The 22629-nt window shown below is 31.0% G+C and overlaps 4 protein-coding genes across 4 annotated transcripts; 3 read left to right on the top strand and 1 right to left on the bottom strand.

The window, feature by feature from the left end:
* The first annotated feature begins 3948 nt into the window (after positions 1-3948).
* On the top strand, positions 3949-5788 carry AT5G25410 (transmembrane protein, putative (DUF239)). The gene is made up of 7 exons (NM_122450.1): positions 3949-4078; positions 4218-4304; positions 4398-4586; positions 4692-4850; positions 4947-5000; positions 5092-5217; positions 5330-5788. The coding sequence occupies exons 1-7, from the start codon at positions 3971-3973 to the stop codon at positions 5714-5716; spliced, it is 1110 nt and encodes a 369-aa protein (NP_568470.1). The 5' UTR covers positions 3949-3970; the 3' UTR covers positions 5717-5788.
* Positions 5789-6484: 696 nt separating this feature from the next.
* Positions 6485-9527, top strand: AT5G25415 (hypothetical protein (DUF239)). The gene is made up of 8 exons (NM_122451.2): positions 6485-6624; positions 7611-7641; positions 7771-7817; positions 7949-8035; positions 8403-8561; positions 8650-8703; positions 8797-8928; positions 9060-9527. The coding sequence occupies exons 1-8, from the start codon at positions 6526-6528 to the stop codon at positions 9453-9455; spliced, it is 1005 nt and encodes a 334-aa protein (NP_568471.1). The 5' UTR covers positions 6485-6525; the 3' UTR covers positions 9456-9527.
* A 1168-nt stretch (positions 9528-10695) lies between these two features.
* Positions 10696-14054, bottom strand: AT5G25420 (Xanthine/uracil/vitamin C permease; the record flags this gene model as incomplete). The annotated part of the gene is made up of 12 exons (NM_122452.1): positions 10696-10766; positions 10901-11026; positions 11143-11220; positions 11327-11416; positions 11751-11787; positions 11883-11946; positions 12066-12250; positions 12680-12755; positions 12857-12957; positions 13041-13217; positions 13718-13815; positions 13898-14054. 12 exons carry the CDS (start codon positions 14052-14054, stop codon positions 10696-10698), a joined length of 1260 nt encoding a protein of 419 aa, NP_197924.1.
* Positions 14055-20827: 6773 nt separating this feature from the next.
* AT5G25425 (glycine-rich protein) lies at positions 20828-21514 on the top strand (the record flags this gene model as incomplete). Its single annotated transcript, NM_147915.2, has 2 exons — positions 20828-20831; positions 20928-21514. The coding sequence occupies 2 exons, from the start codon at positions 20828-20830 to the stop codon at positions 21263-21265; spliced, it is 342 nt and encodes a 113-aa protein (NP_680220.1). The 3' UTR covers positions 21266-21514.
* Between the last annotated feature and the right edge of the window lie 1115 nt (positions 21515-22629).

Genomic DNA, 22629 nt, shown 5'->3' on the forward strand with positions numbered 1-22629 from the left:
TTTACAAGAGATTTTTAAAGGGTTTAAAAATGTTTTAAAAGATATACAAGGGTTTTTAGAAGATTTTTAAAGAATTTACAAGAAGACCCTTTAAAAACTCTTTTAAAATCCCTTGTAAATCTTTTAAAACCCCTTTAAAATCTCTTATAAATATTTTAAAAGCATTTTAAAATCCCTTGTAAATCTTTTAAAATACTTTTAAACCCTTTAAAAATCTTTAAAAAACCTTTGTAAATCTTTTAAAACCCTTTAAAATCTCTTGTAAATATTTTAAAACCTTTTTAAATCCCTTGTAAATCTTTTAAAACCCTTTTAAAATCCAATGTAAATCTTTTAAAATCCCTTGTAAATCTATTTCCCGCCAAAATAAATTTACAAGGATTTTTAAAAGCATTTTTTTGACTGAGAAAATTTTTGTGACAAAAAAAAGATTTGGTGAATTTTTTTTTTTTGGTTGGAATTTTGTTTTTTGGCAGGAAAAATAAATTTGGCGGAAAAATTTCAGTTTCCAATTACATGTTCCTATTAAATGAGGGTAATTTGGTCATTCTGTTTAAGGGAAAGAGTATTTTTAAAAATGGACAACACAAAAGGGTATTGTTGCAAAAAGGTAGTAAAAAAGGGTAGTTTTGCAAATCTCCAATGACACTATAGTTTTAAACCACAATAGACTAATTGCTTTATTCAATATAATTTAGACATGAGTTCTAACTAAAATTCAATTTAATAAGATACATATAGTTTCCATATAAGTTATCTTCTATACTTTTATGATCGTCTTTACTATTATGAAAATAAATTTCCATATAATATTTTTCTGAGTAAATAAATAAAAATATTTGTTTGACACAGGTCAAAATCTGAGATCGATAAATTTGACATGTGTCACGATACTAATTTTGAAAACCGTACTTTATAATAAAAGTGTAACATAGTAATTGAGCGGAACCTTAATTACAGACGAGAATACAAGATCTCTACGAGTACTCGAATTAACGAACGGATCTTGCTTAGAATGTCGAAACTTGACGAAGAAGCAGTAAAGGATAAGGTCGAGATGGGTTCCAAGGGATCGATATCGACAAGGTTTTGCAAGTCCTCCTTGCAGAGCTTGAACACAAACTCTTAGGGTTAAGAGTCCTCCTATCTAGGCTTTACGCTAAGCTCTCTTAAAACTCTTTATTCAATGATCAAAAACTAATCAATTCTACAACGCTAAGATTCTTTAAATAAGAATAGAGAAACCAAAATCCTAATCTAAAAACATATATGTATATACTAGTTAAAAGCCCATATAAAACTAAAATCCCATATAACATAGGTGACGCTGCATCACATAGTATATACACTTTAAATGTTCAAAGCAAATTGACCCCCCTAACAAAGCATTGCCTCTGCCCTGTTCTCAGGCTTATCGTCACTCATTTGGGGAACAAAGTAATCAAAGATGAGATGCTTTCAGATTCAAAAGAGAAGAAAAAAGTATTAATCCTAAGGATAATACTGTCACCACAAGACTCAAAGCATCCATTCACTCTAAAAAGGCGTCAGTTTGTGGTGCGAATGTGCTATGCTATGACAGTAAATAAAAGTCAGGGAAAAACTTTGAATAGAGTGGCATTGTATATGCCAAATCCAGTGTTCTGCCACAATCAACTCTACGTTGGTTTGTCAATTGTCACTTCGCCAAACAGTTTGAGAGTCCTAGACACATCTAAACAGAAGCAAGATATATATGTGACGAACATAGTTTACAGAGAAGGTTTTAATGGTCTACCAGCAACCGCAAGTAAGAGAATCACAGAAACAATAGACAAAACAATAACGAGTTTGATGTTCAATATACTTTTCGAAACTTGAGACAAAGAAACTAACTATTCTCTATATACTCTTATGCAGGTGAAAGAAGTGACATAGAAAACAAACTAACAAAGTAACAAACACTTTGAGAAACTGATTAAACAACCAATGAGATATATTGAAGAAAGTGAGAAAGTGGAAAGTGGAAACAAATTAACGAAGTAACTTCTTTTTTTGGACATATAAACTATGAAGTATGGAAAGTGGAAACTATCGCCTATACTCGCAACAATATCTTGCCATCTCCCCATTTATGAAAATTAACTTTTTCAATCAAAATTTACAAAAATAAATTCAAATGTAAATTCTAAAATACTCAAAAAGCTATCAGATTCAATTTTATACTCACGTAAAACTCATCAATTGTTTTTTCTACCACCTGAATCATTATAGAAATAAAATAGGTAATAACTGATATAAGTACACATTACGATATCGTGAAGGATTCAAGTTTCTACAACCAAAAATAAAAGAAATGGCCCAAGAAGAGGTATAGCTGTACATGTATAAGTTCATCAAATCGTTAATAACACCTCTCATCCTCTATTCTTTTTCTTATTCTGCCTCTTATTCTCATCCCAAATTGCTGCTTAAATCACCATCGTGAACATATGAATTTCTCAGACAAGCAAAAGCACCAAAGAAACCCAATGAAAAATACATAAATACACTTTGGAAAGCTGATTTATAAACATACACTAATGTAGGTACACAACCATTTAATTTGTTATTCAAATCAACAATATGGTTTATTCAACACAAATAATTGAACATGCAAACTAATAACGGTTTCCAACATTCAAATATCATTAGCTAGGTGAATAGCAAGATTTCCAACAAAAGAAGTGTAAAACGCCAGACAAAGCAGCACCAAAGCTAACTATTTTTCAAATGCTTTAATATTTTCTCCACTATGTATGATATATTCGTTACAAGTTTTTCAGCAGCTATTTCTGAATATATCATCCATGAAAAATATGCAGGTAGTAACAACATAATCCACCCATCTCCCTTCTATTCCTGAGTTTTTATCAACAATTTATAACCAAAACAAAAAAAACATGAATCACTAAATTTTGTTATATACTTACGACTTTCCTGTAGCTGCTACTAGATCAAATTCCACACTCACAGACATATTAAACAAAACATGTCAGAAGCTGCACTTCATGATAAAGATAGATTGATCTCTCTCTTCCCCAAATATCATCAATTGTTAACAACATCCACCAAATAAAATGACTTTACTTAAATTATATTTTAATAATGGTATTTTATGTAATATTTAATATATTAAAATTATTTACTTACATAAATTATATATTTTTATTATTTTATATATTTTCAATTAATAGTGAAGATATATATATAATCTATATAGTGAAAAATCAAAATATTAATATCTATAAGAGTTAATATATAATATTTATAAAATGAACAATTAAATTTGATATAGATATATATATATATATATAATATTAATCAATATTTTCAGAAAATAGTTAATTTCATCTTTTAGAATTTGTTTTGTAATCTTCAAGATCTATATTAAAAGATTTTATGAAAATATAATAAAATAATTACTACTTCAATTGATTATTTTGAAATACAATTATATTTATTCCTATTTTGATTTCTTTTAGTTACTAGTAAGGGTATTATGTATAATAAACTACAAGTAAAAGATATTTCCTAAATATACTTTTCTAATGATAAAAAGATGCCTTTTTTCATCAAAGTTCTACCCTTTCCCACCTCATTTAATGTTCTTGTTCTTCTTGTAAATTTTGTTTATAATAGGAGGCTCCATAATTTCCTTATATAACGTTTCCATAATAAGTTCAGTCAAACATTTATATTTACTTTATCTAATACCTTACCCATAAAAAAAATATGCTATTCCTATTATTGATTTTCTCTTCTTGACATCATAATATATATGTATATAACAAGTTAAGTCAAACATTTATATTACTTTATCTAATACCTTACCCAAAAAAAAATATGCTATTCCTATTATTGATTTTCTCTTCTTGACATCATAATCTATATGTATATAAATAACATAGTGTTTTCAGTCTTGAGGAAACAAAACTAATAAAATCATAAAATGTCTACAAGAGTTAGGATTGCTCTTGTTATGAATGTCTTCCTTTTTTGGTTCTCACCAGCCCTAATTCGTTCGGATCCAAATATGGTGCCTCTAAGAACCTTCAAGGTCAGTTTTGAAACAAAAGAAATTAGTTCAAGTGTTCAACATCATCGTATATAGTCGGATATGTCATGAACGGAGTTCAACATCTGTTTGTTTGTTTTTTATTTAAAATAGTGATCGTTTTTTTTTTTGTCATTGGCAGATACGTGAAAATGTAACATATGACTGCATTAACATTTATAAGCAACCAGGACTTGATCATCCCTTGCTCAAAAACCATAAAATTCAGGTTCATGAACGTTTCATAAATTTCTCTCCTATGGACATTTTACTCTTATAAAAATTGAATTGAATTTGACTATACAATTTATTTTTTGAAAAGATGAAACCATCAGTTTCAAGACATGAATTAAGGAATCAAACAGACAACACTAAAACATATAAGAATAAAATGGGATGTCCAGATGGAACCGTTCCTATATTAAGAAATTCAAAAGAATATATTACCAATGCACAACTTTTCGCCGAGAAGTATTTTCATCCGCTATCAAGCGAAAGTCCTGGATCACATGTAAGCATTCAATTTTTTCTTAATTCCTTAGTTATAATAATTTTTATATGTATATTTCAAGTATTATTTATGTATATATTTGTCACTATAACCGGTTTTTGGTAGGTTGCTGGAGTAAGGTCACAAAATGGTCCATATCATGGTGTAGATGCTTCATTTAGTATACATAAATTAAACATCGAAAGAGATCAGGCCTCATATGCTCAATTATATGTAGGCAGTGGTTTGAACCATCAGATCAATTTTATCCAAGCAGGTTGGATGGTAAGCTTTACATTTTTGTATTGTTTTTTTTGTTTGCTTTATCAACTCATTAATTCTCTAGGTAGAGTCTTAAAGTATATCGAATTTTTTTTTTAGATAAATCCAAGTATATTTGGCGATGGAGGTGTTTGGTCATATGGATTTTGGAAGGTGTGCATGTGAAAGAAATTATTTATGGTTTATATATAAGCAAAAATCGTTAAATCCAATATCATGTAAATTTTAAATATAATTTTTCTAGGGTGAAAATGGAAATGGATGTTATAATACGGCATGTCCAGGGTTTGTTCAAGTATCACAGGAGGTTCCCATAGCCCAGCCCTTGGACCAGCCAAAGGAAGATTTGTTGCATTACTCCATCCATCAGGTAATTTTTCAAGATTTAAATATTTTATGTTTTTCATTTTTAAATATTTTATGCTATTTCATTCTTCAATTTTTAATTTTTTTATTATGATTATTTTCTTATACACAAAAAGGATAAACAAACAGGAAACTGGTGGATTACAAAACTGATAGCAAATGCACCTAACATAGATGTCGGATATTGGCCAAAAGAATTATTTAACCTAATAGGTAATGGTGCAAATATGGTGGGAGTTGGAGGTGCAGTTCAAGCTTCTCATCAAGGTCCAAGTCCTCCGATGGGTAATGGTAAATTTCCGATTGGAGACCCAAAGGAATCAGCAATGTTTACAAATATTGAAGTCTTGAATTCCAACTATGAACAACGTCGAATCGATTCTTTTCCTATGGAGAAGTTGCTAGATAGCCCCAAATGTTATGGAATAAATACCGATAAAATAAAACTACTCGGTTTTGCTTTTAATTATGGTGGTGCGGGAGGAGAATTTTGTGGAGTTTGACATTTGCCAATGTAATCTTTTTAAATCGCCATTTAATAAACTTATTCTAAATTAATAAATATGAAATTGTTATATATACAGTTCTCTTAGCGTAGGGTGAATGTGAGACCAGATAAGTGTTATAATGAGAAACATAAATGTTTGAGCTGAAGTGAAGTCCTAATCTACTGAGAAGTATAAATAGGTCTTTAGGTCATTGAGAGAGAGTGCGAGACATTGAGAGTGTGAGAGGTGTTAAGAGAGAAAGCTATTCATAGTATAAACTTGTATTAGTTGTTCTGTGAGTGATAACAGAGTAGTGCAGAGCAATCCTAAGTACTAGTGAAGGATATTAGGTGTATTGCTTGTAGACTCTTGTTGTAAAAACACCATCTGTTTTTAGTGGATTCCGAGGAGAGTTTCGGCCCAGACGTAGCTACCCTCAAGGGAGTGAACTGGGTAAACAAAGTCTCGTGTGTTCTCTGTTTTGTTTCTCTGTTTCTTCAAAGTCTTGTTCTTCTTACAAACACTGTTGCTCGAGTTTTCTTAAGTACATCGTTCTTCTCTGTCTTAGCTCTGTTCTTGGTTGTTTTGAGTCACATTCTAGAGGAAAGTCCACGCCTTTAGCTTGGTGAAATCTCAACATATGTATAATTAGAAATCGAACTAACTTGCTTGATTAAAAGTTTTAAACACATCTAAAATTCTTATTCATTTTGGTCGATCGATCGTAATTCTTTCCCCGTTTGATCTTTGGTTAAGAGTCTTTCGTTTTATTTATGATGCCAGGAGAAGAGTCATTTGAAGTCTACACCGGGGCGCCAATTGACATGCATGAACCAGAGACCAGCAAACCTTACTTGATATTTAGCTCCGACAATCTTGAAGCTATGATTTCCTCGGTGTTGTCGAACGGGGATAACAATAAGGTATGGTCAACATAGATGTTATACGAACTCAAAGTTAAGCGTAATAAATATTTTATCAACTGTAGAATGACAAAACTACCAAGGCATAGCCCGAATGAGTTTGGAAAAAAAAAATTCCATCAGCTATAAAATATAAGAAAATATGATTACATAAAAAGAGTTATATGTATAATATTAGATCATGATAAAGTATATATGTATATGAAATTCTTCGTGTGACCAAATGGGAAAGGACTCAAATACATGCAAGTGTGCAAACTATGCAAGACCTCCCTTTACTTGAAACTGGCTTGCTTTTAAAACAAAGTGATAAAAAAATCTCGTATTAAAGAGATCGAAGGGATGGATGCTTACATGTGTTCTATGGCTGTCAGCTGATAAATGATTGAAATGCATCGCCTCGAAACATTATTTTTTTATATTTTATAGGAACAGTTCCATTTGTACATCTTATCTGGTTCATATATGTTTTGTTGTTGTCAATTTGATTCTCTAATTCATGTCTTGAAACTGATGGTTTCATCATTTCAAAGAACAAACTGTATTGTCAATTATTATTTAATTACACATCACATTCAACTCAACGAAGAAGGAAAGGTATTAACGTATTCTGAATGGAGTTAAATTTACAAATATAGTAAAAACCAGAGATAAATTGACTACACACATTAACATAAACTAACCAAAAGACAATAATAAAAACAGTGTCATCTTGATTCTTGACTACTGGGTCAGTAGTCAACACATTCACTATAATTTGTTTTTGTTTAGTTGATGATAAGTTATTCTTGATATACTTTTTTTCTTTCTGGTCAAAGTACTATTATTCCTCATCAAGTATTTATTCACGTTATGAAGTCAAAATATACGAATAAGCCGTAAAGATCTTACACTTCTTGCTAATCAGTAATCACATTCATAATATGAGAGCACCAAAAATTTTGTACATTATAGTTGCAGTCAAATATTTGTATTTCCTTTGCTAGAATGTATTATTTACCTTTAGAAAAACCAAAGGTACGTAGTGCTAATAATAAGTATATGTAAGTAACAGAATGTTTCATTCTTGAAGAAACATAACTGAGAAAATGTCTACGACAATTAAGATAGCTCTGGTTTTGAATCTCTTTTATCTTTTGTTCTCAGGATCCCTAGTTCGTTCTGATCAAACGTTGCCTCTCAGATCCTTCAAGGTAAGTGTTAATACATATGTCTCCCTCATTATTTTGATCTACTTAATTGAATCAACATCATTTTTTTCTTTCTTATATCAAGGATTAAGTTCAAGATCGTCTCGTGTCTTTTTGTTTTTGGTCATTGACAGTTAAGTGAAAATGCTACATACGATTGTCTAGATATTTTTAAGCAACCAGGACTTAATCATCCCTCGCTTCAAAACCACACAATCCAGGTGCATAGACCTTTCCAAAATTCATCTCCTAAAGAACTTTTAATTTTTAGTTTACTTTCATAAAATGTGATTTTGTTTATTCTTCGAAAAGATGAACCATCAATTTCAAGAGATGAATTAAGCAATCACATTGGCAACAACAAATCATATTCGAAGAAAACAGGTTGTCCAGATGGAACCGTTCCTATATTGAGAAACTCAAATGAATACAACACCAAGGCACAACTTTTTGCTGAGAAATATTTCCATCCGCTATCAACCCATAAATCTGGAGCACATGTAAACATTCAATTTTCTCCTTATACATTAGATCTAATTATTTTTGCGTATTTCAAGTATTAATGTCAATATAACTGGTTCTTGGTAGATTGCTGGAGTAAGGTCACGTGCTGGTCCATATCATGGTGTAGAAGCTTGGTTTAATGGATATAAGCTAAACGTTGGACGATACCAGATTTCATATACCCAAATATTTATAGGCAGTCGACTGAATAACCAAGACAATTTTATCCAAGCGGGTTATATTGTAGGTTTTTATTTTACTAGTTCTTTTAAAAGAAAATTTCATTAATTAATATTTCATTGTATTAAAGAATTACAAATCATTTTGACAGATTAATCCAGGTTTCTTTGGCACCGGACAACTTTGGACGTATGGATTTTGGAAGGTGTGCATGTGAACATTTTTTTTTTGTTGGTTTTTTTTATTCTTACTACAATAATAAAAAAAAACATGTAAATGTTCAACATGATTTTAATAGGGTAAAGATGGAAAAGGATGTTACAATACAGCATGTGATGGGTTTATTCAGGTTTCGAGAAAAATTCCCATAGTCCAACCCATAGACCTTAAGCCAGGAGTCCCTGACTGGTCGCGTTGGTCCATCCATCAGGTATTTCCTCATTTTATTTATTTATTTCTCATTATAAATCATATTAGTGATCGATGTATTTTGATTATATAATAACACAATTAGCTTTTAAAGTAATGTATTAGCACTTTTTTTTTTTATGTATGAAAAAGGATAAAGGAACTGGAAATTGGTGGCTTACACAAATCTTACAAAATGCACCTAACGAAGATATTGGATATTGGCCAAAAGAGTTATTTAATCTTATTAATAATGGTGCTACTACGGTTGGAGTTGGAGGTGCAGTACAAGCTTCTGGTTCAGGTTCAAGTCCCCCGATGGGTAATGGTAATTTTCCAGTTGGAGGCCGCGCAGATTCAGCAATATTTACAAATATTGAAGTTTTGGATTCCAACTATAACCAACGTAAAATGAATTCTTTTCCTACTGAAATTATGGTAGATAGTCCAAAATGCTATGGGTTAAGAATTGGTAAGGTGAAACTATTTCATCGAACTCGACTCGGTTTCTTTTTCAATTATGGTGGTCCGGGCGGAAACTCTTGTTGAGTGTAACGTTTTACATTGTAATCTTTAGACTTGGTATTTAATAAACAATAAACTTATTCTGAATTAAGCATATGAAACTATTATATAATTAAGTTCTCTTTTTTTCTCGAGTGTATAAATTTCAAAACCTAATATACTCGCTTAGACAAACTCATCAATGGTTGTTTCAGTTTGAGATTAAGATCATTGTGTTTCAAGTGACTGTGACAATGTTTTAATGGTTATGATTATTAATGTGTTAAAATGTTTAAGTGTATGTTTATTTCTACAGATTCTTAATAACACAAAAGCTAACAATATGTGTGGTAGTGATTCTAATCCCGAGTCTTTGACACAAATGTTTGATCTTCCTGTTTTTAGTTTTTTTATGTGGATAATTTTTTCAGAAAAATGTGTTAATTTATGGGGTAAACTCACCAATTTTGGTGGAAATCTGGCTTTCTGTCTAGTAATGCCAAAGCTCGTTTGTCAAATCCAGCCATGAAATTTGAGCTTCTTGATTTTGCTTCTTAGACGGATTTTACTTGATATAATATTTATTTATATGGTTAAAGAAATTGATATAATATGTTCATATTTTTCAGTAATAAAGAGGAACCTATAAAAATCTTAAATATGGCAACTATTTCCACTTTATACTTTCAAGGTTTTGCACTCTTACAATAAATCATAAAAATGACGATTTTGTTACTTTAACCTTCAAAGTAGCTTTCATATTCGTGGTCCCATAAATATTAATGGGTAAACTGAATCAGTCCAAAACAATTCATTTTTTTAGTTATAAATATTGTGGTTTTAATATTGAAGCAGTTTTTTAATATATATTATATTTGGAAAAATCCAAAATTACAACTTAAGCTTCATGCAACACTAAAATTTCTAGTTAGTGTTAAACAACGTTTGGAACATTGTTTAGTAAATAATTAATCGAACAAACTAATAAAAAGCTTATAAAAATTTTATAAATATGCAACCAGATAAATTAAATGTATTTAAATACAACAGCACTCTTAACTTCTACGTAGATATAAAGAAAAAAATTAATGAAACATTAAAAAGACAAAATAATAGAAGAATTTTTTCGTGAAAGTTTCAATGAGAAGGGAAGAATTTGTTAAGGCCGCAAGGTAGACCGTAAAACTCATCGTTTCGCACGTCAAGATTGTATAATCGAAATTTGTCCCACCATTTCAATCCACAATCTTTCTTGGTTTCATCGCTTTCACGACACAATGTGCAATCAAGCACTATCGCAATTATTGCCGCAACCGTTGTATGTGACATGAATATCACTCTTATCACATCTGCCAACTGTTTTGTGTATTCACATAAAAGGAATTCTCAATTCGATAAGTTTCAAAAAAGTGTTTGCGATTTAAATAATGTGTCTCAAAGTACCTAAGAAGATGTACTTACCCAATTTGAGCGATGATCAGACCGCCAACCTCCATTGTAGTATTCTCTGAAGTATTGTGGGATTGAAATAGCCATGAAAAAAGAAAATCCCAAAATGAATTTGGTGTTGAAGCTATTGAGGTTGCAAAATTGTAGAAAGCTAAGTCCCGCAGAAGCTGCAATATATTAAATTTGATTTTGGTTTTAGTAAAAAGTATAATACATATATTTATAGGAAATGTAATCTTAACACTTATAGAAATTACAAGTGTGATGTGATGAAGCGACTTACACACAAAACACAAGACGATGCAATAAAGAGATGCCATGATTGGTAATGGTATGGACGCAAAAAAAGCTCCAAATTTTCCTGCATTTTGACCAAAATAAATAAGTTGCTAAACCAGTAAAAGATATTCATAACATCATTTATACAATACAAATAGAAAGATATAGGTTAAACAAAAAAAATATACCAAAAATGGAGAAAAAAAGCATGAATGCTGCTGATATTTGTATCACCCTTCGACTCCCAACCTTAGTCATTGCTAAAAGTCCAACATTTTCTCTGAATATACAGTTACACCCATATCAAAACTATATCATTAGCCTTTAATTACTAGAATTTATATATTAGAAGCTAAAGATAAAAAAAACTTGTAATTTAGAGATGAGTTTCATTTACGTTGATGTTGTGATCCCTGTGATGCCTCCAAGCATGCCATTGAGTAATACTCCAACTCCCTACAAGATATTTATTTAAATATTTATATAGATGATGAAATAAATAGTTAATAAATGGTCAAAAAAATATGTTTTAAAGTGAAAATTAAATTGTTTGTAGACTAACCAGCCAACCAGTACCACGACTAACAACTGATGGTGGAATTGGCGTCGCACTTCCATATCTTGCCGATGCATAGAACAAACCAGTCGACTACAATAGTACATAAAACTTATCACTCTTCATATTTAACCATAGTATGCTAAATTTTATTTTCCATCAGTTTCATGTAAAGAATAAAGTTTAACCTCAAAGAGAGTGACAAAAGATGCAGCCATCATCGCAAAAGAATCAGTGATGTCGAAAGTTGGACTCCCCCATTGAAAAGGATATGGTATGTATATCCTAGTATTCATATAAATATAATAATAAAAATAGTGAAATATCTCCACTTGGAAAAAGAAAAAAACATTTCAAATAGAAGAACTAACCAAGGAGTGTTGGTGATTAGACCAGTACGATCTGTACGACAACTGGTTTGAGTAGTTTGAGGCTTGTGGTCATAAACACCACTCGATGTGAGTAGCTGAGCGAACAACCATACCACTGGAATGCATAACATCATTCCATAACGGTCACATCTATTTCCATCCCAAATCATCGGTCCTTTCTTCACCTTCAGAAAACGCGGTAAGTACTACACCCAACAGGAAAAAGAAAAAAAAAAAAGACTTTGTTAATTGTAAATACCAAAGCCAAGCACAAACAAAAACATTCTTAACAAAAAAAATTGATGTAAAATTAAAATCAAAAAGTGACATGTAAAATGTACATGTAACCAAATATAGTTCTCGTTGACTAAATTAATGTTTTTATAATCATGTGTATGGATCTAAAACAAAAGAAAAGTAAGAAACAACGGTTAGATCTTTACTTGAGTGATAAAAACCAGTAGGATTAACCCTGGAAGTCCAACTTCAACACATCTTGCTAACTGAACAAAAGAAATTTTTTTATCATATTATAAATCTATATAATTACTTAATAATCAATTAAAAAAATAAAAATGTTAATGGCCAAAATTAGTGTATATACATAAACATACCAAAGGGAAACCAATGTGGTAGAGTCCCAATCCGGTAAATGTTACCAAAGGAGCAATCGACAGAGGGCTTAGAAATCTAAACAGCACAAACGAAAAGTACATTCATGTGTAACGGTAGAGTCATAATTCGGTACGCAAAATAGTAATAAGTAATTTTTTGGTAAAGAGGTAATTAACCTCACAATATTTCTCCATACACCGAGGAAACAGACAAGAACTTGAAAACAACCAGTGATAATCAGAGCTCCTTGTATGCTTCTCATTGTTCTCACAAACCTCTGATTAATTATGTTATCAAACAATTTGTTATTAGTACAATATAGTTTGTAAAATTGATGATAATACTAACGTTAAGACTTACTTCAAAAGGATCCGTGTAGTAAGTGAATCTGGTGGAATAAATGATGGAAGTGATAGGAATGATATAGGCATAAGAAGCCGAAGCGATCACAGGCAATCGAGTTCCAAAGAAAGACTGGAACAATGTTGTTAATCCAGACACAAATAGTAATGTTTGTATTACTTTAACCTTTTCTGCCTGAAAATGTTGATAGGAAAGAAAAATCAAAATGTATGTATAGAAAACTAAAATATATGTAAACGATTTAGTGTTTTAATTTAATTTCTAGAAATTTAAATAAATTTGCTGTCATTAGTTTTTATTATAATTTATTAATTCAATCTAAAAATCATGTGCTGTATTATTGCTACTATATTGAATATTATATGTTAAAATAAAATAATGTTTTGCATGAATTTATTTATATAGCAAATTTGTTGGTGTAGATGAAAAACTATGATAACCAGAAATTTGAAAATATGGTAATTAACTACTAACTTCAAAACAAAACTGAAATAATATTTAAAAATAATCAAAACCATGATTTAAAAAATCAAAAGCTAGAAGATCATATATTGTGTGTATTGAGATATGTTAATAATTATGTATGATATGTTAATAATTTACAAAATTTGTTACAATCAGATCTTTAAAAAGTTATTTGAAAATATATATCAAAGAATCATATATGTACTTACATCACCACCTCCCATGAGTGGAACTAATAGACTCGGAATGAGAACTGTAATACCAAGACTCAACAAATAATGCTGGAAACCTAACACTACCGCTTCAACTGCAAACACATCAAAGTAATCCATTAACACTCAAAAATATTAAATAGAAAATAAGGTTCATTTATAAATAAAAAAACATACGCCAAGGAGGAGGACTGTTGACACAATATTGAATTCCAGGGAGTTGTTCTTTCACTGGGTGGGGTTGTAACTCCTCCGCCCGGTTTCCTGCTCCGTTGTTTCCACCACCACCATTGCCACCAGCTCCACCACCACCATTGCCGGCTCCATTTGCCATGGATGTAAATAACTTCTTTGTTTCCTTAATCCAAAGTAAACCACTCAATCAATAAACGACTTGATAAACTTTTTATCCTTCTAGTGAAAATATTGTCTATACATTAATACACCATTTTTTAACATCATATTATTAATTGATACATAAGAGTTAACGTGATCGACACACAACTTCAGAAATCCATATACATAAATATAGAAGAAATAATTTTTATATTTCATACTTTAAAAAAAAACATCAATACTCAATATATAGAATGTAATCAAAGAAATCAACGAAAATATTAATAAACAGAAGGAGGCTCAGAGTTTAGCATTAATCAACTTGACCAATACCAAAAATTTAAAAATCAGGAACACAAAAATTTCTTCAGAAATCAACGAAAGAAGTATAAGAATTATAATGGGAGAACTTACTTTTAAAATACGATGGAAGAAGCTTTCTTTGGTGCAAATTAAGGGAGAGGTCGTGAGAGATTTCGGAAGAAATGGAGTGAGACGTAAGAGGAGAGTGAAGAAGAACAAGAAGTCAAAAAGACTTATGGGGTTTTAAGTCTTGCCAACTTTTCAATTATTTGAATGATTAAATGACATATTATTCAATTTAATGTCGTAATAAAAGTCTTCATAATGTCAGTTTTTGATATATGAAATTCGAAATAGAAATCTTTAGACATTTAACTGACTATAGATCAAGATATTTTGAGATCAATTAAGTACCCCAAAAATATTATTGTGACCCTACAACAAAACGGTAAGATACGTCATTTTCTTAACGTCGTTTTGGAACAATGACTTATCAAACACCGAGACAATACTCAACACTTTTCCGAGTCTGTTGAAGATTTTTTTCATTCAAAAACCCTAAAAAATAAACTTTCATGGACGGCACTAATAAAATTTCACCATGCCAACAACACTCGTTCAAATCGTGTAGAAATCTTAAGTCTACGACTTGCAAGAGACACAATAAAACCGCAATATTGCTTTTGACAAGACGAAATTCTTGGCTAAAATCTTTGAAAATTCGATCACAATTTTCATGTCAAGCCATTACCAAATTCGAAATCAGAAGGTATTATTTTGCATCCTTTCAAGCACTTTGTTCATAAAGTCTCGATTTGGGACCTTGCTGTTAGAAAGCGGAGACGATTTTGTTTCTAGCCATTTCCTCCGAATGGAGAGGCTATTCATTCAAGTTCATTGGAGTTTGTTGGTTTTATGATTCATCTTGTTCTCTCCGTGAAAAGTCTTTTGAATTTTCATGAATGTCCAATGTCCACAATCCCGATCAATGGAAGGGATTGAGTAAAAATTCCTAGGATATATATGGTATATCGATCGGCGAATGTGGGATCCAGAAATAACAAGTTCACGGATAATAGACGAATCAATATAAGAAAAGATATTGAGTATTAGTCGACTATGGAGTTTCTCCCATGAACGATAGATAGGGAAAGAAACAGATTTCATAATTTGTTTGCGAGCAAGGCTTCGGTATCGATACATCGTGGAAATTCACTTCTCCATCATTCTTTTGAATGATTGGTTATGTATTTGTGGATATGTATTTTGATTTGCTTAGTAGCAATGTACTCTTAAAGTATCAATTCTTGTACATGATTCCAAATTAATAAATGAAATAGATGTTAAAAATATAATAAAAAGACATAACTTCATCATAAATTTTCTCCACTTTGATTTGACATGTTAGAACGTACTACCAATATTATCACTTGATTCTTAAAACGTCATTACTTTATAGAGACGCCAGTTTTTGCTCGAGACGTTTTGGAAACGTCCCTCTATCTAAATCTTTGTCGTCCATCAACGGCAAGTGGTCCCTGCCTTGCCCGGAACATCTTGGAGACGTTAGCCATCCGGTGTTGGAGACGTTAAACTGATGCCAATTAAATTTAGGTCTATAGAAAGTAGAACTATCATTATAAAAACTGAAGAAAATAAATGTCAACCATGTTTCAAAACCCTTTCAAACCCCTCCTCATACGTCTCCACTTTTCAAGAAATATGAAGATGATTTCCCCATAGGACAAACATCTGCCAGGTTCATTTAAAACTAACAACATTGTTTCACTAAAAGTGTTCATTATTGATATTAATTTCCATAATCTCTTCTCCTAGGACACATAATGAAAAAAATGTTTCTAAAGTTCAAGGCACCAGAAAGGTTAAGGCGAAAAAAACTCGACTTCTATTACCTGAAACTACGGACGATACAAACTTATACAAACTTAAACAAACAAAAAAATGAAGAAGGAGCTGACGAAAATCCCAACGCTGACTAAATTCAATCAATTTTTGATTTCATATTTGCAAAAATGTCTACCGTCCACAGACTATTACTGATGGTGAGGCCTCTGAAATTCCTGGGGAGACAATAACAAAACGCCGACTTAGCAGGTGATTTCGATTATGGTTCAAACAATGTGTAAACGTTGTCGTTTGTATAAGGGTAGAAAATAGTGCCTAATTATGTCTCTTGCTGTTGTTAGGAAATCCGCCCAGACAGCTGTTCCAAAAGATTCTAGCAATCGACATTTAAAAGGGCGCAGAAATCTAATAATCTCATCTGAATCTGAACAAGAATAAACACCATTGACCCCGGTTACTACACAACATAGATGTTCAATCTTCCGATGTAGCCAACCATGGTCATGATGAGAAGAGATCTTTCATGAAACTCCAGAATGTTTTTTTAAATATTATTGCTCTATACCGTTTTTTCCACACTTCCTTCTGTTGTACGTTCCCTGAAATTATAAACATTACTATCCCTCTCTAATCAGACTTTAATCCATTGCTGAATAAACAATTATCTAATTACTTACACTTATTACATTATTGAAAACCTTTAAAACAAAGATGTTCACATTTTCCCCGTTGATTTATTTTCCATATTTTTCTCTACAAAACCATTTCTACCCAATTCTTCTTCCAGACATTGTAATTGCTAAGATATTAGTGTTCTCAAGCCCAATGACGATAATGTCCAATTCAAAATTTTAGTTACTTTCAAAGTTTAACATACGTTTTGTTAAAAAACTATCACCAATTTTCAAAATTTGAAATATGTTTTACAAACAACAAACTCACATTCAAATTAACATTTATATATATATATATATAACAATATTACTCTTTGGTCATGTATTCATAAGTGAATATAGTATCTACCTACTCTAATAAAATTTCCTAATGAAGTCTTCTTCTCTTAGAGCAAAGGAAGAGTCATCCAGCGTTCTCCTGATTCAAACCGAAGGTACGGAAGTCTGTATTTCTTAAATTTTCTAACTTCTTTCCCTTATTGTTAAATTTCAATCCAGTATTGTTGACTTCTTCCCCTTACTTTCCACTCAATGAAATCAACTTTCTGCGAGAAGAAGTCAACATATTCAGAGTCTGGAGACATGATATGGATGAAGCACTTAGGAGTCTGGAGTCTGGAGACATTGTCAATGAAACTCTAATGTGGCATCGAATGGAAAATCCAGCAGACGAAAAAACATTGGGAGGCAAATGGATTTACAAGCTGAAGAAGAAACTTTAAAAACCTAAGCTTCAGAAATCGATTTGTTCTACTATGTTTCTTTATATTCCCGATTTGTGATTAGCAATTTCCAAAGTTAAACATTTCAATCCATTCAACATTAAGAGAATTTTTCATAATTTTCCCAGATCTCTAATGTAATCTTCAAATCAAATCCATTCTACATTAAGAGAATTTTTCACTATTTTTCAAGACACAAAATTTACACATTCAAAAAACTGTGTTCAATAAACACTAATACGTTACCAAATATCAAATGACAGGCCAAAAAAAAATAACAATTAAATGCAAAAAATAGTCATACGTTAGACCCAAACAAAACAATGGATACTACTCACAAACGCCAACTAACGATTCATTATGAAAAATAAAGACCAAATAAACACAAGATCAAACCATTTAAATACAACAAAGTACGATTAAAATTTCAAGAAATTTACTACTCATTAATAAAACCAAATCAATATTCTAACGACAACAATAGAAAAGACACAAAATTAACACATTCAAAAAACTGTGTTCAATATATATTTAAAAAGTCAAAACCCATAAACACTAATACGTTACCAAATATCAAATGACAGCACCAAAAAAAAAACAATTGAATACAAAAAATAGTCAGACGTTATACCCAAATAAAAACAATGGATACTACTCACAAACGCCAACTAACGATTCATTAAGAAAAATAAATTCCAAATAAATACAAGATCAAAGAAAAACCTTGTCTCCACATCAGAGAGTGATCTATAAATATCAATAACATAACCATTAGTCAAACATCAAAGTTTCAATAACATAGAAAGTCTTCCCTATTAACCACTACTGGTTTCATCCGGTTCTGAAACCAAAGAACAACAAGTAATCAACTTGCCATCACATCAACCCAAGCCATATGTAAGAAATTACCATTTTAAGGCACATGTGAATGTTGAATGGTGTTGTTCCACCGAAGCGATAAAATATTTATTTAAATACATCAACAAAGGGGTTGACAAAGCTACCATTGTTGTAGACGGCGAAGACAAATCATTTTATCTGATTCTAAACAACATTTAGACGGCGAAGAGGCGACATCTTAGCACATCTATTATTGTAACTTGACGTTACCATCTTTAGAATTTCCTATATTAGCCTACTTCTCAAATCTTTATTTCACAAGTTATTTCTCTTTATACATTCCGTCTCTTTCTCTGGTTCTGTAATAAACCATTATCTTATTACTATAGTTTGAGCATCATATATTAGTGAGGAAGGAGCATAACTAAGTTTGAATAGCATGACGTTTTTTTGGTTTTTACTTATTTCCTCCCATAAATAAAAAAGTATGTTCAACAGTTTCTGATTCCAAAATTTTATTAACAATATCTTCCAATCAAGAAAATCTTAAAACAGTAAATACATAATCAACATATTGAAATACAAAATTCAAAACAATACATGTAATTTGATTTAAAAAAAAAAACATTATTAAAAAACCTTCAACACTTCGAAACATGTATATATATTGTATATGTATTACCATTTTTACATGTACATAGCCTCATTTCGATTTCACCTACTCTTTCAAAAGCTTCACGATGAACACTGGCTCACCTAAAGCACATGTAGAGTTATCACAAGGCCTCCTCATCCATTTAACGGAACCTAACACAGGTCTGTATTAACTCTTTTTCCTTTTTCCTTTTTTTTGATAGGATGTATTCACTCTATTTCCAAACATTCCCACTATTTTCTTCATTACTAAAATATATTTCTGACCTCAATCATTTTAACCTTGGATACTTTCTGTTATTCAATAAAGCATCATGTTAAAAATATATATATTTGTTTTTACTGTTTTTGAGCCAAAATATCAATTCAGTATTATAGAAATAATATTGTAAACTTATGAATATTGTTGTTGATCTTAAAATATAATTTCTCAAATAATAATCTGTCAGGAATTGAAGAACAAAATATCAGTATAATACTTTCTACGCCAAAATATCAATTTCTTTTATTCTAAAATAATTTCAAACTATAACCCATATTATAAAATTATAATATTTACTTTTAGACAATATATATATATATATATATATATATATATATATTTACCATTTTTGAGCCAAAAAATCAGTTCAGTAATATATAAATCAAAGTTGTAAACTTATTAATATTTTTGTTAAGTAAAAGACCAATAATATTGTTAAGAAAAATATATATTTGTTTTTACTGTTTTTGAGCCAAAATATCAATTCAGTATTATAAAGCTAAGAAAAACGTACAATCGGATGACAAAATATATATATATTTCTACTTATTTATGTTGATTAGAGCTCAACTGATTAAATACTTTTTTTGTGATATTTTGTATTTAAAACTCTTTGTAAGAATACATAGACGAATTATAATTTACGTTTGAAATACTATTTATTAAATCCACGCATAGCGTGGGTCGTCACCTAGTATGATATAAAGGATTAATTTGATATTTTCTCAAAACACCAAGATCGAGAGCCCAAGAGCAATATGAAGATCTCCATGAGAATCATCATCTTCTGTGTGACCTTTATTGCAGTTTATGCTACCTCCATGCAGTGTCATGTCTGGGTTTATAGGGGCTTAAGGTGATTTAAACTCAGGCACGGCACTGCCTCCATGGCTGCTACGTTTTTTAAATACATTGAAGTTAAAAATATAAAACAATCCATAAATGTATATAAGGTTTCTTTGTTGACAAAAAATGCTATGTATTTAAAAACGTTTTTAAATCACAGTTTAAAATTCATGAAACAATCCATGAATAAAATGTTAGTGAGATTATCTAACACATGTGATTTCTTTTAGCTAGGCTTTTTTCCACCACTCTTTGTTTTTTAGGTGAAAAACAATTAATAATCTTTGTCTAATAATAAGAAAATATACACCAAATAGACAAAATAAAACTTGATGAATTCAGAATAAATACTAGAAATAACTAATATTACCAAAAAATATTAACGAATAAATAGAATTTGCAACATTTTTCTCTACGTCAAATTAAACCGTGTACAATTGGAGAAAGATCTACCGCGTCTGATTTCTCATTTCTCACAATTCCCATTTTTCGATTTCACTAAGAAAATTGTTTTCCCAGTACTTAGAATGGAAACGTAAAATTCGAAGACCCTTATATGTGAAACGTCTAAAAAAAAATAGGGGCTCAGGGCACAAGCACAATCATGGGTTTGGCAAAAACGTCGTTGCGTTTCTATTTTCTATTCGTTCTTTATTTGCATCTCAACTTTATTTCCGTCGTAGACTAACGATCCTTACGTCTAGCTTCCGTTGACACCAACCATGTTTCCACCATATCCAAGCCAGAAGGTGTTATTGGCTATGGTGGAAAGACGCCAAAATTAGCAGTCTTTATCCAAAAGGGCAGTGGCGGTAGGGGAGGAGGCGGACGTGGTGGCGGTAAGGGAAGAGGAGGACGCGGTGGCAGATACGACCGTCTAAAGCAATCTCGCGGTGGTCTAGGCGGGTTTCCATATTTTTATGGTATGTCGCACCACCACGCTAATCGGTCAAGCAGTAGCCGGAATCTTGGAAGGTCAGGGTGTGGTTTCGGTTGGTTAGGTTTATTACCGGCTTTGGTAGTGTTGATTTTGGTTTCATAGAGTTAATTAGTCTTTATTAGAACTTTAATTTGAAAGAGTTTCTTAGATTTTGATTTTTAATGGATTTTGTAAAGCATATAATCTTGTAGGAGTATCATTAACTAGTATGTCACGGCTCTTTAAAGAGATCGGAGGGATCAATTAGGTACGGCTCTGTAAATAAGTATGTCGAAAATATTAGAATGACCTTGAAGGATCTGAAAGAGCCGACAATAAGATCCAATCAACTAACGCTAGGGAGAACAAAAGAGCAACGAATGCCATTTGGAAATGTTGTATACAAAATGATGGGATCATATTAGCAAAATTGTTTGTCAGCTACCTGAAAGAAACGTCAGCGCTTGGTCATACATGCAGCTAATTTAATATATACCTTGTTATCTATACTAACTAGTGGCATCGCATAAACATGCCTGAAAAAACATAGGTTATGTGCACGACACCATAACTATAGATTCCGCTACTATTCCATTGAACAGCTCGACGGATTTTGGTACCGTATAATTAGTTCCGTTTAGACCCAAAAGGCCATCCATTCCGCAAAAGTTCAGATAGTTCTTTTACATGATATTTTTGGGGTGGTATGTTCTACTTTACTAGGCTTATGTATTTATTGGTGTATTAACCATCAGCCAAAAAAAAAAAAAAAAAAGAAGCAAATTCTAAATTTCTCCAGAAATCGAATTAGCCTAAGAAAACATTCTATATATTTAAAATCATTTAAATAACAATGTATTAACGCTTGTACTTTGTACCGTTTCATTTACTAGTATCAAAAAATGTAATCGTATTTATAAATGTATCTAATATTAAATTTGATATGAATGGTATATCTAATCTACCTAATATATATAAGTATTCTAATTGGACTTCAAAACTAAAAAATAAAGTAAAATTCAGAGATAAATTGACTAAACACATGACCATTAACATTAAGTAAACAAAAGACAATAATAAAAGCAGTTTCATCTTGACTAGGCATGGACGTTCAAGTATAGATTCGATTTCATTTCAGTCTGGTTCGCCGATTCTTTCGGCTTTTAAGTTTAGGATCCGTTCGGATATTCTTTTCAAATATTTTTTGATAATTTAGTTTTTTGGGGCATTTTTCTATATTTTCGAATATTTTTGGATATTTTGGGTAATTTTTGATTTTTTGAATATTTTTTATAATTTTGGAAATTTAGTTATTCGATCTAAAAAATAACTAATATTTTTGAATATATAATCATATTTCAGATATTTTCGGGTACCCAAAATATGGACTGAACCAATTTTTATTTACCATTCACAAATCATGTCCGTAGTGGTGCGGACCAAAAATTAACCGCCATATTGGTCCTGAAATCGAATTAGCATAAAAA

The sequence above is a fragment of the Arabidopsis thaliana genome, chromosome 5 (genome assembly GCF_000001735.4).
Source record: "Arabidopsis thaliana chromosome 5, partial sequence".
In the NCBI taxonomy this organism is placed as follows: Eukaryota; Viridiplantae; Streptophyta; class Magnoliopsida; order Brassicales; family Brassicaceae; genus Arabidopsis; species Arabidopsis thaliana.